The following is a 16,230-nucleotide window of genomic DNA, read 5'->3' on the forward strand; positions in this document are numbered from 1 at the left end:
GTCACTGAAATTGTTGTTGCTTCTGTTGTTACTAGCATTGTTTTAGTGGGTGTTGTCACTGTAGTTGTTGCTTCAATTGTTGTTGATTCTGTTGTTGTTTCAGTAGGTGTTGTCACTGCAGTTGTTGCTTCTATTGTTGTTTCAGTAGGTGTTGTCACTGTAATTGTTACTTCAGTTGTTGTAGGTTCCATTGTAGTTTCAGCAGGTGTTGTCACTGAAATTGTTGTTGCTTCTCTTGCTCCTAGCGTTATTTCAGTGGGTCTTGTCACTGTAGTTGTTGCTTCAGTTGTTGTAGGTTTTGTTGTTATTTCAGGCGGTGCTGTCACTGCAGTTGTTGTGGCTTCTGTTTCAGCAGGTGTCACAAAACTTGTTGCTTCAGTAGTTGTTGCTAGCGTTGATGTTTCTGCATGTGTTGTCACTGCTTTTGTTGCCACAGTTGTAGCGATGCTTGTTGTTTCAACGGATGTTTTCACTGTAGTTGTTGCTTCAGTTGTTGTAGGTTCTGTTGTTATGTTGGGAGGTGTTGTCACTGCAGTAGTTGCTTCAGTTGTTGTGGATTCTGTTTTTGTTTCAGTAAGTGTTGTCATTGAAATTGTTGTTGCTTCTGTTGTTGCAACAACTGCAGCAACGGCTGTTGTTTCATCTTGTGTTTTTCTTGCAGTTGTTTTTTCTGCTGGTGGTTCATTTGTTGCAGTGGGCTCTTCTGTTGTTGTTACAGTTGTTGTTTCAGCAAGTGTTGTTGTCACATCTGTTGTTGTAGAATCAACAGTAATGGAGCTTGTGTCAATGTCAAAGCCAGTCACGCTTGAAGCTGCACTGGACAAGACGTTTGAAACTTCGGTGTTACTTGGCGTCGATGTGGTTGTGAACTGAGCATCCATTTCATTTATGATTGACCCACTTCTGCAAAATAAAGAACAAAAATACCTTCGTACTGTGTGTATTGTGAAAAATATTTAGTTTTCCAGCTTGACAAAAAATTGTACCTGAATGCGATTATAATCAGGACCTTGAAGGACAAAGGAAAAGCCTGCAGGAATATTGGTACAAGCTGCAAAAAATAAACATTAATTGAAGTTTTATTCACATTCGATTCAATAACATCGGTATTTATTAACAAGTATATTATACAACACAGCAGCAATAGAACCAACGCTGTAGTAGCATTAAGCATCAAACTGTTCAGCTAAAGAGGTAAATAAAGCTGGTAATTCTTAGCTCATAATATGTAAATACAGCTTCTTTCATCTTAGGAATTAATTTTAAAAAACTACATCACAAGGTTTGCTGTTGTCAAACATGCACCCAGCAACTATAGTCCGAACTGAATAGAAGCAATAACTGGAGCGTTTAGGAACAACAACATTCATTTATCACTTACCTGTTGTGTTATCATTGTCGCTCTATTCTGAAAAGCTGCAGATGATTGATCCAGCAAGTCATTTGTGAATGTGATTTGAAGAGACCTGAAAGTAACTCTTTTGGTGACTGTGGCTGGAGACTCTGTTGTTGCTGGTGCAGTTGTTGTTTGTGAAGATTTTGTTGCTGGAGTTATTTCCTCAGTTCTTGGATCAGCAGTCGTTGTTTCATTTGCTGTAGGGTCTGTTGTTGATAGTGTTGTTTCAATAGGTGTTGTCCCTCCAGTTGTAGTTTTAGTAGGTGTTGTCGCTGCAGTTGTTGCTTCAGTTGCTGTTGATTCTGTTGTTGTTTCAGTAGGTGTTGTCACTGCAGTTGTTGCTTCAGTTGTTGTTTCAGCTGGTATTGTCACTGAAATTGTTGCTTCTGTTGTTACTAGTGTTGTTTCAGTAGGTGTTGTCACTGTAATTGTTGCTTCAGTTATTGTTTCAGCTGGTGTTGTCACTGAAATTGTTGTTGCTTCAGTTGTTGTTTCAGTAGGTGTTGTCACTGCAGTTGTTGCTTCACTTTTTGTTTCAGCTGGTGTTGTTACTGAAATTGTTGTTGCTTCTGTTGCTGCTAGTGTTATTTCAGTGGGTGTTGTCACTGTAGTTGTTGCTTCAATTGTTGTTGATTCTGTTGTTGTTCCAGTAGGCGTTGTCACTGCAGTTGTTGCTTCTATTGTTATTTCAGCAGGTGTTGTCACTGAAATTGTTGTTGCTTCTGTTGCTGCTAGGGTTATTTCAGTGGGTGTTGTCACTGTAGTTGTTGCTTCAGTTGTTGTTGATTTTGTTGTTGTTGTTTCAGTAGGTGTTGTCAATGCAGTTGTAGGTTCTGTTGTAGTGTCAGCAGGTATTGTCACTGAAATTGTTGTTGTTTCTGTTGTTACTAGTGTTGTTTCAGTAGATGTTGTCACTGTAGCTGTTGCTCGAGTTGTTTTTTCAGTAGGTTTTGTCACCGAAATGGTTGTTGCTTCTGTTGCTGCTCCTGTTGTTTCAGTAGGTGTTGTCCCTGAAATGGTCGTTGCTTCTGTTGCTGCTACTGTTATTTCAGTAGGTGTTGTCCCTGAAATTGTTGTTGCTTCAGTTGTTGTTGATTCTGTTGTTGTTTCAGTAGGTGTTGTCACTGAAATTGTCGTTGCTAGCTTTGTGACAGTGGGTGTTATCTCTGCAGTTGTTGCTTCTGTTGCTGCTAGGGTTTTATCAGTGGGTGTTGTCACTGTAATTGTTGCTTCAATTGTTGTTGATTCTGTTGTTGTTTCAGTAGGTGTTGTCACTGAAATTGTTGTTGCTTTTGTTGCTGCTACTGTTGTTTCACTAGGTGTTGTCCCTGCAGTTGTTGCTTCACTTTTTGTTTTAGCTGGTGTTGTCACTGAAATTGTTGTTGCTTCTGTTGCTGCTAGTGTTATTTCAGTGGGTGTTGTCACTGTAGTTGTTGCTTCAATTGTTGTTAATTCTGTTGTTGTTTCAGTAGGTGTTGTCACTGCAGTTGTTGCTTCTATTGTTTTTTCTGCAGGTGTTGTCACTGAAATTGTTGTTGCTTCTGTTGTTACTGGTGTTGTTTCAGTCGATGTTGTCACTGAAATTGTTGTTGCTTCAGTTGTTGTGGGTTCTGTTGTTGTTTCAGTGGGTGTTGCCACTGTAGTTGTTGCTTCAGTTGTTGTTTCAATAGTTGTTGTCACTGCAGTTGTTGCTTCTATTGTTGTTTCAGCAGGCGTTGTCACTGAAATTGTTCTTGCTTCTGTTGTTACTTGAGTTGTTTTAATGGGTTTTGTCACTGTAGTTGTTGCTACCATTGTTGTTTCAGTAGGTGTTGTCACTGTAATTGTTCTTTCAGTTGTTGCAGGTTCTGTTGTACTTTCAGCAGGTGTTGTCACTGAAATTGTTGTTGATTCTTTTGCTGCTAGCGTTATTTCAGTGGGTGTTGTCACTGTAGCTGTTGCTTCTGTTGTTGTAGGTTCTGTTGTTGTTTCAGTAAGTGTTGTCATTGAAATTGTTGTTGCTTCTGTTGTTGCAAAAGTTGTTTCAGTCAGTGTTGTCACTGTAGTTGTTCCTACCTCAGCTGTAGCAACAGTTTCAGCAATGGCTGTTGTTTCATCTTGTGTTGTTCTTGCAGTTGTTTTTTCTGCAGGTGGTTCATTTGTTGTAGTGGGCTCTGCAGTTGTTGCTTCAGTTGTTGTTTCAGCTGATGTTGTCACTGAAATTGTTGTTGCTTCTGTTGTTGCTAGGGTTATTTGAGTTGGTGTTGTTACTGTAGTTCTTGCTTCAATTGTTGATTCTGTTGTTTCAGTCGGTGTTGTCACTGCAGTTGTTGCTTCTATTGTTGTTTCAGCAGGTGTTGTCACTGAAATTGTTGTTGCTTCCGTTGTTACTTGTGTTGTTTTAGTGGGTGTTGTCACTGTAGTTGTTGCGACCATTGTTGTTTCAGTAGGTGTTGTCACTGTAATTGTTGCTCCAGGCATTGTAGGTTCTGTTGTAGTTTCAGCAGGTGTTGTCACTGAAATTGTTGCTTCAGTTGTTTTAGGTTTTGTTGTTATTTCAGGCAGTGCTGTCACTGCAGTTGTTGTGGCTTCTGTTGTTGTTTCAGCAGGTGTCACAGAACTTGTTGTTGCTTTTGTTACTGGTTGTGTTGTTTCAGTAGGTGTTTTTGGTGTAGTTATTGCATCAATTGTTGTAGGTTCTGTTGATGTTTCAAGAGGTGTCACTGCAGTTGTTGCTTCAGTTGTTGTTGCTCGTGTTAATTTTTCAGAAGGTGTTGTCACTGCAGTTGTTTTGGCCTCTGTTGTTGTTTCAGCTGGTGTTTTCACTGAAATTGTTGTTGATTCTGTTGCTGATAGCGTTGTTTCAGTGCGTATTTTCATTGCAGTTGTTGCTTCAATTGTGGGTTCTGTTGTTGTCGCAACAGGTGTTGTCACTGCAGTAGTTGCTTCAGTTGTTGTAGATTCTGTTGTTGTTTCAGCAGGTGTTGTCACTGAAATTGTTGTTGCTAGCTTTGTGATAGTGGGTGTTATCTCTGCAGTTGTTGCTTCAGTTGTTGTGGGTTCTACTGTTGTTTCATTAAGTGTCGTCACGGAAATTGTTATTGCTTCTACTGTTGCTAGAATTGTTTCAGTCTGTGTTGTCATTGTAGTTGCTGCTACCTCAGTTGTAGCAACAGTGACAGCATCAACTGTTGTCTCATCTCGTGTTGTTACTGTAGTTGTTTTTTCCACAGGTGGTTCAGTCATTGTAGTGGGCTCTGCTGTTGTTGCTACAGTTGTTGTTTCAGCAAGTGTTGTCACATCTGCTGTTGTAGAATCAACAGTAATGGAGCTTGTTTCAATGTCAAAGCCAGTCACGCTTGAAGCTGCACTGGACAAGACGCTTGAAACATCCGTGTTACTTGGCGTCGATGTGGTTGTGAACTGAGCGTCCATTTCATTTATGATTGACCCACTTCTGCAAAAAAAAGAACCAAAATACTGTAGTACTGTATGTATTGTAAATCCTATTTAGTATTCAAGTTAGACAAACAATTGTACCTGAATGCGATTATAATCAGGACCTTGAAGGACAAAGGAAAAGCCTGCAGGAATATTGGCCCAAGCTGCAAAAAATAAACATGAACTGAAGTTTTATTCATATTCAATTCAATCACATGGTCATTTATTAATAAGTATATTATACAACACAGCAGCAACAGAACCAAAGCTGTAATAGCATTAAAGGGATAGTTTGGATTTTCTGACATGAAGTTGTGTGACATCTCCATCAGCAGTGTACTACAGCAACAGTGACTTACCCTCCCCTATTAGTCCAGTTCTGGTCGGATATCCTTGACGAGGATCATAGCTCCGCGTAGTTGTTGGGGCCATTTCAGTAAAGAGTTTGGTTTCTCAAAACAATATGCATTCAAAAGAGTAATACATTTGCATTACAAAAATGCCTCCTCAAAAAAATCAGATCTCACAAAACGCTCTGCTTTATATTTCTACTGTTTTTTTTGAGGAGGCATTTTTTGTGATGCAAATGTATTACTCTTCTGAACGCATATTGTTTTGAGAAGCCCAACTCTTTACTTAAATGGCCCCAGCAACTAAGCGGAACTACATTCCTCGTCACGGATCTCTGACCAGAACTGGACTCACAGGACCAAGAGGGCGTGTAAGTCACTGTTACTGTAGTACACTGCTGATGGGGATGTCATACAACTTCATGTCAAAAAATCTGAACTATCTCTTTTAAGCAGCAAACTGCTCAGCCAGCATTAACAGTGCTGGTTATGTCATTATCACATTCCCAAAACATGCATGTTAGGTTAATTGGCGACTCTAAATTGTCCATAAGTATGAATGTGAGTGTGCATGGTTTTTTGTCAACATGTGCCCTGCCATTGGCTGGCGACCAGTCCAGGGTGTACCCCGCCTCTTGCCCGAAATCAGTTGGGATAGGCTCCAGCATACCCGCGAGACTCATGAGGATCAAGTGGCGTAGAAGACGGATGGTTGGATATTTCACGTACTGTACCTCGTGGTGACCACTAGATGGCAGTGTTGACATGTTTTGTGACAGGTTTTTCCTTTTTGTTAAAATAAAAAAGTGATTTATTCCAGTTGATTAATGCCTCAGCACTTATTTGTCCAACAAATATTCTAGTATGAAAAGACTAATGGTCTCAGTATGTCACTCCTGTGACATATACGTCTGCTAACATTAATATTTCATATTGCACTTTATTCTTGACGCTCAGCTCAAAAAGTGAGCAAATGTCGCATATTCCCTCGGCTGAAAAGCTGTATCTCTCATAGAGAATTTCATCAGGGAATGCTAGCGGGTCAGTGCGATCTTGAAAAAGCCACTCTTGTCGTAGTGCTGCCCGAATTACTCTTGCTCCACCAGGTTCTCAACAAATGGTGATACCATCTCTGATTTAGTTACACAGTGAAATAGCGGGGCTTTTATAGATGATTTTATGCTGAAAGTTAGCCTAAGTTACCATGGTGATATAGCCGCGTTACAAGAGAGCCACCTTTGTAGAACAGGCAAGCCTGGCTGTAGACTCAATAGACCTTGCTAACCCACTAAGCTCTCTTCACAGTACACCCCTCAGAAGCATTTTGGAACAAGATTAATTTGTTACTTACCTGTTGTGTTATCATTGTCGCTCTATTCTGAAAAGCTGCAGATGATTGATCCAGCAAGTCATTTGTGAATGTGCTGTGAGGAGACCTGAAAGTAACTCTTTTGGTCACTATGGCTGGAGATTCGGTTATTGTTGCTGCTGTTGTTGTTTGTGAAGGTGTTGTCACTGGAGATATTTCCTCAGTAGTTGTATCTGCAGGTGTTTCAATTGCTGTAGGTTCTCTTGTTGGTACCATTGTTGTTTGAATAGGTGTTGTCCCTGCAGTTGTTGCCTTAGTTGTAGTGGCTTCTGTTGTTTCAGCAGGTGTTGTCACTAAACTTGTTGCTTCTGTGTTTGCTAGTGTTGTTTCAGTGGGTGTTGTCACTGTAGTTGTTGCTTCAGTTGTTGCTACCGTTGATGTTTCAGTAGGTGTTGTCACTGCAGTTGTTGCTTCAGTTGTTGTGGCTTCTGTTGTTGTTTCAGCAGGTGTTGTCACTAAACTTGTTGCTTCTGTGTTTGCTAGTGTTGTTTCAGTGGGTGTTGTCACTGTAGTTGTTGCTTTTGTTGCTGATAGCATTGTTTCAGTGGGTATTTTCACTGCAGTTGTCGCTTCAGTTGTTGCTATTGTTATTTCAGTAGCTGTTGTCAATGCAGTTGCTCCCTTAGTTTTTGTGAGTTCTGTTGTTGTTGCTGGTGTTGATGTTTCAGAAGAAATTGTTACTATAGTTGTTGCTTCAGCTGTTGTTGCTAGTGTTGATGTTTCTGCAAGTGTTGTCATTGTAGTTGTTGCTTCAGTTGCAGGTTCTGTTGTTATTTTAGTTGTCATGGCTTGTGTTGTTTCAGCAGGTGTTGTCACTGAAATTGTTGTTGCTAGTGTTGTTTCTGTGGGTATTGCCACTGTAGTTATTGCTTCAGTTGTTGCTACCGTTGATGTTTCAGTAGGTGTTGTCACTGCAGTTGTTGCTTCAGTTGTTGTGGCTTCTGTTGTTGTTTCAGCAGGTGTTGTCACTAAACTTGTTGCTTCTGTGTTTGCTAGTGTTGTTTCAGTGGGTGATTTCACTGTAGTTGTTGCTTCTGTTGCTGATAGCATTGTTTCAGTGGGTATTTTCACTGCAGTTGTCGCTTCAGTTGTTGCTATTGTTGTTTCAGTAGCTGTTGTCAATGGAGTTGCTTCCTTAGTTTTTGTGAGTTCTGTTGTTGTTGCTAGTGTTGATGTTTCAGAAGGAATTGTTACTATAGTTGTTGCTTCAGCTGTTGTTACGAGTGTTGATGTTTCTGTAAGTGTTGTCACTGGAATTGTTGCTTCTGTTGCTGATAGTGTTGTTTCAGTTTGTGTTTCCACTGTAGTTGTTGCTTCACTTGTTGTTGCTATTGTTGTTTTAGTAGGTGTTGTCACTATAGTTGTTGCCTCAGTTGTAGCGGTGGTTGTTGTTTCAACAAGTGTTGCCATTGTAGTTGTTTCTTCAGTTGTTGTTTTTGCAGGTGTTGTCACTGCAGTTGTTGCATCAGTTGTAGGCACTATTGTTGCTTCATTTGTTGCTACGGTTGATGTTTCAGTAGGTGTTGTCACTGTAGTTGCTTCGTCACTCTTTGTGTGTTCAGTTGTTATTGCTAGTGTTGATGTTTCAGTAGGTGTTTTCATTGCAGTTGTTGCTTCAGTTGTTGTTGCTAGCATGATTGTTTTTGCATGTGTTGTCACTGCAGTTGTTGCCTTAATTGTAGCGATAGTTGTTGTCTTAAAAGGTGTTGTCACTGTAGTTGTTGCTTCTGTTGTAGGTTCTGTTGTTGTTTCAGTAGGTGTTGTCCTTTCACTTGTTGCTTCAGTTGTTGTGGCTTTTGTCGGCGTTTCAGCAGGTGTTGTCACTGAAATTGTTGTTGCTTCTGCTGTTGATCGCATTGTTTCAGTGGGTGTTTTCACTTCAATTGTTACTTCAGTTGGTATTGCTACTGTTGTTGTTTCAGATGGTGTTGTCACTGTTGTTGGAGCCTGTGTTGTAGCAATGGTTGTTGTTTCAACATGTGTTGTCACTGCAGTCGTTGCTTCATTTGTTGTGGCTTTTGTTGTTGTTGTTTTAGCAGGTGTTGTCACTGTTGTTGCTTCTGTTGGGGTGGTTTCTGCTGTTGTTGCATGAGTTGTGACATCTGTTGTTGTTGAAGCAACAGTAATGGAACTTGTGTCAATGTCAAAGCCAGTGATACTTGAAGCTGCAGTGGACAAGGCACTTGAAACGTCATTGTTACTTGGCGTAGATGTGGTTGTGAACTGAGCATCCATTTCATTGATGATTGACCCACTTCTGCAGATTGAACATCAAAATCAAATCCAATATTTGAACAATTATATTTAATATTGATGATGATATGACTGTACCTGAATGCAATTATAATCAGGACCTTGAAAGATAAAGGAAAAGCCTGCAGGAATATTGGCTCAAGCTGCAAAAAAGACACATGAACTTAGGTTGTATTGATGTTCATTGCTTTGAAACAGTGTGAAATATGTTGTCTTAATTTGTCACAATGACTTACCTGTTGTGTTATCAAATTAGCTCTATTCTGGAAAGCTGCAGATGACTGATCCAGGAAGTCATTTGTGAATGTGCTTTGAATAGACCTGAAAGTCACTCTTTTGGTTACAGTAGCTGTAGATTCTGTTGTTGTTACTGCAGTTGCTGTTTCTGAAGGTATTGCCTCTGTTGCAGTGATGGTTGCTGTTTTGGGGGGAGTTGTCTGTGCAGGCGTTTCAGTTGTTGTAGCTTGTGCTATTGCTGTTAGTTTTGTTGTTTCAGTAGGTGCTGTTACTGCACTTGATGTGTTTTTTGTTGCTATGATTGTTGTTTCAGCAGGTATTGTAACTGCAGTCGTTGCCTCTGTTGTAGTGGCTGTTGTTGTTTTGGTGGATGTTGTCACTGCCATTAACGTTCCGATGGTTGTTGTTTCAGAACGGGCTGTCACTGGAGCTGTTGCCACAGTTGTTGTGGATTCTGTTATTGTTTCAGCAGGTGTTGTTGCTCCTGTTGCTGATAGCGTTGTTTCAGTGGGTGCTTTCAGTGTAGTTGTTGCTTCAGTTGTTGATACTGTTGTTGTTTCAACAGACGGTGTCACTGTAGTTGTTGCTTTAGTTGTTGTAGGTTCCGTTGTTGTTTCAGTAGGTGTTGTCACTAAACTTGTTGCTTCTGTGTTTGCTAGTGTTGTTTCAGTGGGTGATTTCACTGTAGTTGTTGCTTCTGTTGCTGATAGCATTGTTTCAGTGGGTATTTTCACTGCAGTTGTCGCTTCAGTTGTTGCTATTGTTGTTTCAGTAGCTGTTGTCAATGGAGTTGCTTCCTTAGTTTTTGTGAGTTCTGTTGTTGTTACTAGTGTTGATGTTTCAGAAGGAATTGTTACTATAGTTGTTGCTTCAGCTGTTGTTACTAGTGTTGATGTTTCTGCAAGTGTTGTCACTGGAATTGTTGCTTCTGTTGCTGATAGTGTTGTTTCAGTTTGTGTTTCCACTGTAGTTGTTGCTTCACTTGTTGTTGCTATTGTTGTTTTAGTAGGTGTTGTCACTATAGTTGTTGCCTCAGTTGTAGCGGTGGTTGTTGTTTCAACAAGTGTTGCCATTGTAGTTGTTTCTTCAGTTGTTGTTTTTGCAGGTGTTGTCACTGTAGTTGTTGCATCAGTTGTAGGCTCTATTGTTGCTTCATTTGTTGCTACAGTTGATGTTTCAGTAGGTGTTGTCACTGTAGTTGCTTCGTCACTCTTTGTGTGTTCTGTTATTGCTAGTGTTGATGTTTCAGTAGGTGTTTTCACTGCAGTTGTTGCTTCAGTTGTTGTTGCTAGCATGATTGTTTCAACATGTGTTGTCACTGCAGTCGTTGCTTCATTTGTTGTGGCTTTTGTTGTTGTTTTAGCAGGTGTTGTCACTGTTGTTGCTTCTGTTGGGGTGGTTTCTGCTGTTGTTGCATGAGTTGTGACATCTGTTGTTGTTGAAGCAACAGTAATGGAACTTGTGTCAATGTCAAAGCCAGTGATACTTGAAGCTGCAGTGGACAAGGCACTTGAAACGTCGTTGTTACTTGGCGTAGATGTGGTTGTAAACTGAGCATCCATTTCATTGATGATTGACCCACTTCTGCAGATTGAACATCAAAATCAAATACAATATTTGAACAATTATATTTAATATTGATGATGATATGACTGTACCTGAATGCAATTATAATCAGGACCTTGAAAGATAAAGGAAAAGCCTGCAGGAATATTGGCTCAAGCTGCAAAAAAGACACATGAACTTAGGTTGTATTGATTTTCATTGCTTTGAAACAGTGTGAAATATGTTGTCTTAATTTGTCACAATGACTTACCTGTTGTGTTATCAAATTAGCTCTATTCTGGAAAGCTGCAGATGACTGATCCAGGAAGTCATTTGTGAATGTGCTTTGAATTGACCTGAAAGTCACTCTTTTGGTTACAGTAGCTGTAGATTCTGTTGTTGTTACTGTAGTTGCTGTTTCTGAAGGTATTGCCTCTGTTGCAGTGATGGTTGCTGTTTTGGGGGGAGTTGTCTGTGCAGGCGTTTCAGTTGTTGTAGCTTGTGCTATTGCTGTTAGTTTTGTTGTTTCAGTAGGTGCTGTTACTGCACTTGATGTGTTTTTTGTTGCTATGATTGTTGTTTCAGCAGGTATTGTAACTGCAGTCGTTGCCTCTGTTGTAGTGGCTGTTGTTGTTTTGGTGGATGTTGTCACTGCCATTAACGTTCCGATGGTTGTTGTTTCAGAACGGGCTGTCACTGGAGCTGTTGCCACAGTTGTTGTGGATTCTGTTATTGTTTCAGCAGGTGTTGTTGCTCCTGTTGCTGATAGCGTTGTTTCAGTGGGTGCTTTCAGTGTAGTTGTTGCTTCAGTTGTTGATACTGTTGTTGTTTCAACAGACGGTGTCACTGTAGTTGTTGCTTTAGTTGTTGTAGGTTCCGTTGTTGTTTCAGTAGGTGTTGTCACTAAACTTGTTGCTTCTGTGTTTGCTAGTGTTGTTTCAGTGGGTGATTTCACTGTAGTTGTTGCTTCTGTTGCTGATAGCATTGTTTCAGTGGGTATTTTCACTGCAGTTGTCGCTTCAGTTGTTGCTATTGTTGTTTCAGTAGCTGTTGTCAATGGAGTTGCTTCCTTAGTTTTTGTGAGTTCTGTTGTTGTTACTAGTGTTGATGTTTCAGAAGGAATTGTTACTATAGTTGTTGCTTCAGCTGTTGTTACTAGTGTTGATGTTTCTGCAAGTGTTGTCACTGGAATTGTTGCTTCTGTTGCTGATAGTGTTGTTTCAGTTTGTGTTTCCACTGTAGTTGTTGCTTCACTTGTTGTTGCTATTGTTGTTTTAGTAGGTGTTGTCACTATAGTTGTTGCCTCAGTTGTAGCGGTGGTTGTTGTTTCAACAAGTGTTGCCATTGTAGTTGTTTCTTCAGTTGTTGTTTTTGCAGGTGTTGTCACTGTAGTTGTTGCATCAGTTGTAGGCTCTATTGTTGCTTCATTTGTTGCTACAGTTGATGTTTCAGTAGGTGTTGTCACTGTAGTTGCTTCGTCACTCTTTGTGTGTTCTGTTATTGCTAGTGTTGATGTTTCAGTAGGTGTTTTCACTGCAGTTGTTGCTTCAGTTGTTGTTGCTAGCATGATTGTTTCAACATGTGTTGTCACTGCAGTCGTTGCTTCATTTGTTGTGGCTTTTGTTGTTGTTTTAGCAGGTGTTGTCACTGTTGTTGCTTCTGTTGGGGTGGTTTCTGCTGTTGTTGCATGAGTTGTGACATCTGTTGTTGTTGAAGCAACAGTAATGGAACTTGTGTCAATGTCAAAGCCAGTGATACTTGAAGCTGCAGTGGACAAGGCACTTGAAACGTCGTTGTTACTTGGCGTAGATGTGGTTGTGAACTGAGCATCCATTTCATTGATGATTGACCCACTTCTGCAGATTGAACATCAAAATCAAATACAATATTTGAACAATTATATTTAATATTGATGATGATATGACTGTACCTGAATGCAATTATAATCAGGACCTTGAAAGATAAAGGAAAAGCCTGCAGGAATATTGGCTCAAGCTGCAAAAAAGACACATGAACTTAGGTTGTATTGATTTTCATTGCTTTGAAACAGTGTGAAATATGTTGTCTTAATTTGTCACAATGACTTACCTGTTGTGTTATCAAATTAGCTCTATTCTGGAAAGCTGCAGATGACTGATCCAGGAAGTCATTTGTGAATGTGCTTTGAATTGACCTGAAAGTCACTCTTTTGGTTACAGTAGCTGTAGATTCTGTTGTTGTTACTGTAGTTGCTGTTTCTGAAGGTATTGCCTCTGTTGCAGTGATGGTTGCTGTTTTGGGGGAAGTTGTCTGTGCAGGCGTTTCAGTTGTTGTAGCTTGTGCTATTGCTATTAGTTTTGTTGTTTCAGTAGGTGCTGTTACTGCACTTGATGTGTTTTTTGTTGCTATGATTGTTGTTTCAGCAGGTATTGTAACTGCAGTCGTTGCCTCTGTTGTAGTGGCTGTTGTTGTTTTGGTGGACGTTGTCACTGCCATTAACGTTCCGATGGTTGTTGTTTCAGAACGGGCTGTCACTGGAGCTGTTGCCACAGTTGTTGTGGATTCTGTTATTGTTTCAGCAGGTGTTGTTGCTCCTGTTGCTGATAGCGTTGTTTCAGTGGGTGCTTTCAGTGTAGTTGTTGCTTCAGTTGTTGATACTGTTGTTGTTTCAACAGACGTTGTCACTGTAGTTGTTGCTTTAGTTGTTGTAGGTTCTGTTGTTGTTTCAGTAGGTGTTGTCACTGCTAGTTTTGTTGTGTCGGTAGGTGCTGTTACTGCACTTGCTGTTGCTTTTTTTGTTGCTTTGATTGTTGTTTTAGCAGGTGTTGTCACAGCAGTTTTTGCCTCTGATGGTGTAGGTCCTGCTTTAGTTTCACTAGGTGTTGTGGGTTCTCCTGTGGTTTCAGAACGTGTTGTCACTGCAGTTGTTGCTTCGGTTTTGGTGGGTTCTCTTTTTGTTATTTCAGCAGCTGTTCCTTCTGTTGTTGCCTCTGTTGTGGTGGGTTCTGCTATCGTTTCACTACCTGTTGTCACAACAGTTGTTCTGGATTCTGCAGTTGTTTCAGCAGGTGTGGTCACTGCAGTCGTTGTAGGATCTGTAGTTGTTTCATCAGGTGTTGTCACGGCAGTTCTTGCCTCTGATGGTGTAGGTTCTGCTGTAGTTTCAGCAGGTGTTGTGGGTTCTGCTGCGGTTACAGCAGCTGTTGTCACTGCAGGTTTTGCTTCGGTTTTTGTGGGTTCTCTTGTTTTTATTTCAGCAGTTGTTCCTGCAGTTGTTGCCTCTGTTGTGGTGGGTTCAGCTTTTGTTTCAATCGCTGTTGTCATGGCAGTTGTTCTAGATTCTGTAGTTGTTTCAGCAGGCATGGTCACTGATTTCGTTGTAAGATCTGTATTTGTTTCATCAGGTGTCACTGTAATTGTTGCCTCTGATTGTGTGATTTCTGCTGTAGTTGCAGCAGGTGTTGTGGACTTTGCTGTGGTTTCAGCAAGTGTTGTCACTGCAGTTTTTTCAGCAGCTCTTGTCTCTGCAGTTGTTGCCTCTGCTGTGGTGGGTTCTTCTGTTGTTGCTAGTTTTGTTGTTTCATCGGCTGTCGTCACAGCAGTTGTTGCCTTTGATGGTGTTGTTGGTCCTGCTGTTGGTTCAGCAGGTGTTGTGGGTTCTCCTGTGGTTTCAGAAGGTGTTGCCACTGCAGTTGTTGCTTCGGTTTTTGTGGGTTCTCTTGTTATTTCAGCAGCTGTTCCTTCCGTTGTGGCCTCTGTTGTGGTGGGTTCTGCTCTTGCTTCAACGGCTGTTGTCACGGCAGTTGTTCTGGATTCTGTAGTTGTTTCAACAGGTGTGGTCACTGCAGTTGTTGTAGGATCTGTAGTTGTTTCATCAGGTGTTGTCTCTGTAGTTGTTGCCTCTGATGGTATGGGTTCTGCTGTAGTTTCAGCAGGTGTTGTGGATTCTGCTGTCGTTACAGCAGCTGTTTTCACTGGTGTTGTCACTGCTTTCATTGTTGTTGTTGCAGGTGTCAGACTTGATGTTGTTGCCAGTGCAATGGCTATCCTGAAACCTTTTATTCATGTTGGGTTGCGTTTTGTAAAAATAAAATGTAAAGAAATAGTTTTAGCCACTTTTCATATAAGTATTTCAAATACATAATTCATTAAGTTGAACATCTCCATTGTGGCAAAAGTGATACAGTACAGATGAGCTATATCTAGTTCACCAGTTCAGTTTACCTGTTAGAATCAGGAACGTTGTTAGGGTCCATCTGATGACCATCTTGCATAGGTTTTAATCTGTCGAGTAAAACATTCTTGCTTGAATACCCAAAAATGTGGGTTTTTTTTGTCAAGTGGTGCCATATGTGCTGAGTAAAAACCTTTTTATTCATCCGAATTTAAAAAAAAGTTATGCCTCGTTCTTGTTAAAGCGAACACTGGTGATTGGGGATGCTAATGTTTTTTTAAACTTTCGTTGTTCTGCCTTAGCGATTTATGCTTTACTGAAATTATCGACAGTATCATGAGGTAAAAAAAAATAAAAAAAGAAAAATACTACCAAAAAATACATACAAATACATTAAAAAATACATATTATGAATATGAAATACATTGTTGTATTAGCAGACATTTATGCTTTACTGAGTTATCTACAGTTTCTTGGGGTATAAAGAAGAAATAAAGAAGAAATAACGAAAATACCATAAAAAATACATAAATGGATATAAAAAGACAATGCATAATGTTAGTATAAAATACAATACAAACACCTACAATTGGTATGAAAGTACAGTACAAAAAATTAAGAAAATGATAAATACAATTTTAAATACATAAAATAAATTATGCATACAATAATTGAACAAAAAGTTACAAAATGTTAGATATAAAAAGTACAATGAAATATAATAGATAAAGACATAAATTAATTCAGAATAAATTAATATAAGTCAATAAAATTCACTAAAGATATATAAATGTAAACTACACAATAACCTAATACATTCAAGTCAAAAAAGAATATTGAAATATTTAAAATAAAATATAAATTACATCGTGTGTAAGTGCAGTGCTACAACAAAATCTCCCAAGCTCAAATTTTATTTTTATCTATTTTTTATTTAGGTTTTTTTTAAAACAAATTTTGCATAGAATATTTTTTTATGTAAAACTTAGCTACATATAAATGATTATTGTACAGTAAAAAAAAAAAAAGAAAAACACTAATGAACTTACCTTAAATTATAATAATAAACATATCAAGGCCTTCAAAGATGAAATGTATCTGCTCTTCCAATGTGTTGTCCTGATTTTTTAAAAATAATTTTTTCAACTTGTCTCCAGTCGGAGACACCTTCTTAAGTGGCGGTGCATCTTCGAAATCCTTCTTATAGCTCAGCAGGAGCGGGCAGAAGGAGCATTGATGTGACTCAAAAAGGGATGATGCATTTTGATGCAATGTGGCGCGACAATATCGATGGACAAAGCTAAAATCCCTGGGTAAAGGCCGTAGGGCGTCAGGCTGTCAGTCTCACACCTCTACACCCTTATTTCTTTTGTTCGAGGCACATTCCAACTCTTGTCAATATATTTCAAAGGATATGTGACATTGAGCAAGCCAAAGGTAAATAAAGGATAGCGAACATAGGAAGACACGCCCAAAAATATATCAAATTGTTCAGTTAAGACGTTAG

At 39.6% G+C, this 16,230-nt stretch overlaps 1 protein-coding gene across 2 annotated transcripts; it reads right to left on the reverse strand.

Moving 5' to 3' along the window:
• Window positions 1-810: 810 nt before the first annotated feature.
• LOC129168114 (mucin-2-like) lies at window positions 811-15,933 on the reverse strand. 2 transcript variants are annotated; one of them, XR_008566222.1, is made up of 12 exons: window positions 15,773-15,933; window positions 14,774-14,833; window positions 12,659-14,604; window positions 12,501-12,565; window positions 10,842-12,426; window positions 10,684-10,748; window positions 9,025-10,609; window positions 8,867-8,931; window positions 6,518-8,792; window positions 4,916-4,980; window positions 987-4,832; window positions 811-903 (listed from the first exon to the last, which is right to left on the reverse strand). XR_008566222.1 is itself a non-coding variant. In XM_054753011.1 (9 exons), exons 2-9 carry the CDS (start codon window positions 14,814-14,816, stop codon window positions 6,455-6,457), a joined length of 7,692 nt encoding a protein of 2,563 aa, XP_054608986.1. In that variant the 5' UTR covers window positions 14,817-14,833; window positions 15,773-15,933; the 3' UTR covers window positions 5,616-6,454. The 2 variants fall into 2 exon arrangements, 1 of the variants encoding a protein (XP_054608986.1); XM_054753011.1 differs by lacking the exons at window positions 811-903; window positions 987-4,832; window positions 4,916-4,980 and having other exon boundaries at window positions 5,616-8,792.
• Between the last annotated feature and the right edge of the window lie 297 nt (window positions 15,934-16,230).

Source organism: Dunckerocampus dactyliophorus, chromosome 15, assembly GCF_027744805.1.
Source record: "Dunckerocampus dactyliophorus isolate RoL2022-P2 chromosome 15, RoL_Ddac_1.1, whole genome shotgun sequence".
NCBI lineage: Eukaryota > Metazoa > Chordata > Actinopteri > Syngnathiformes > Syngnathidae > Dunckerocampus > Dunckerocampus dactyliophorus.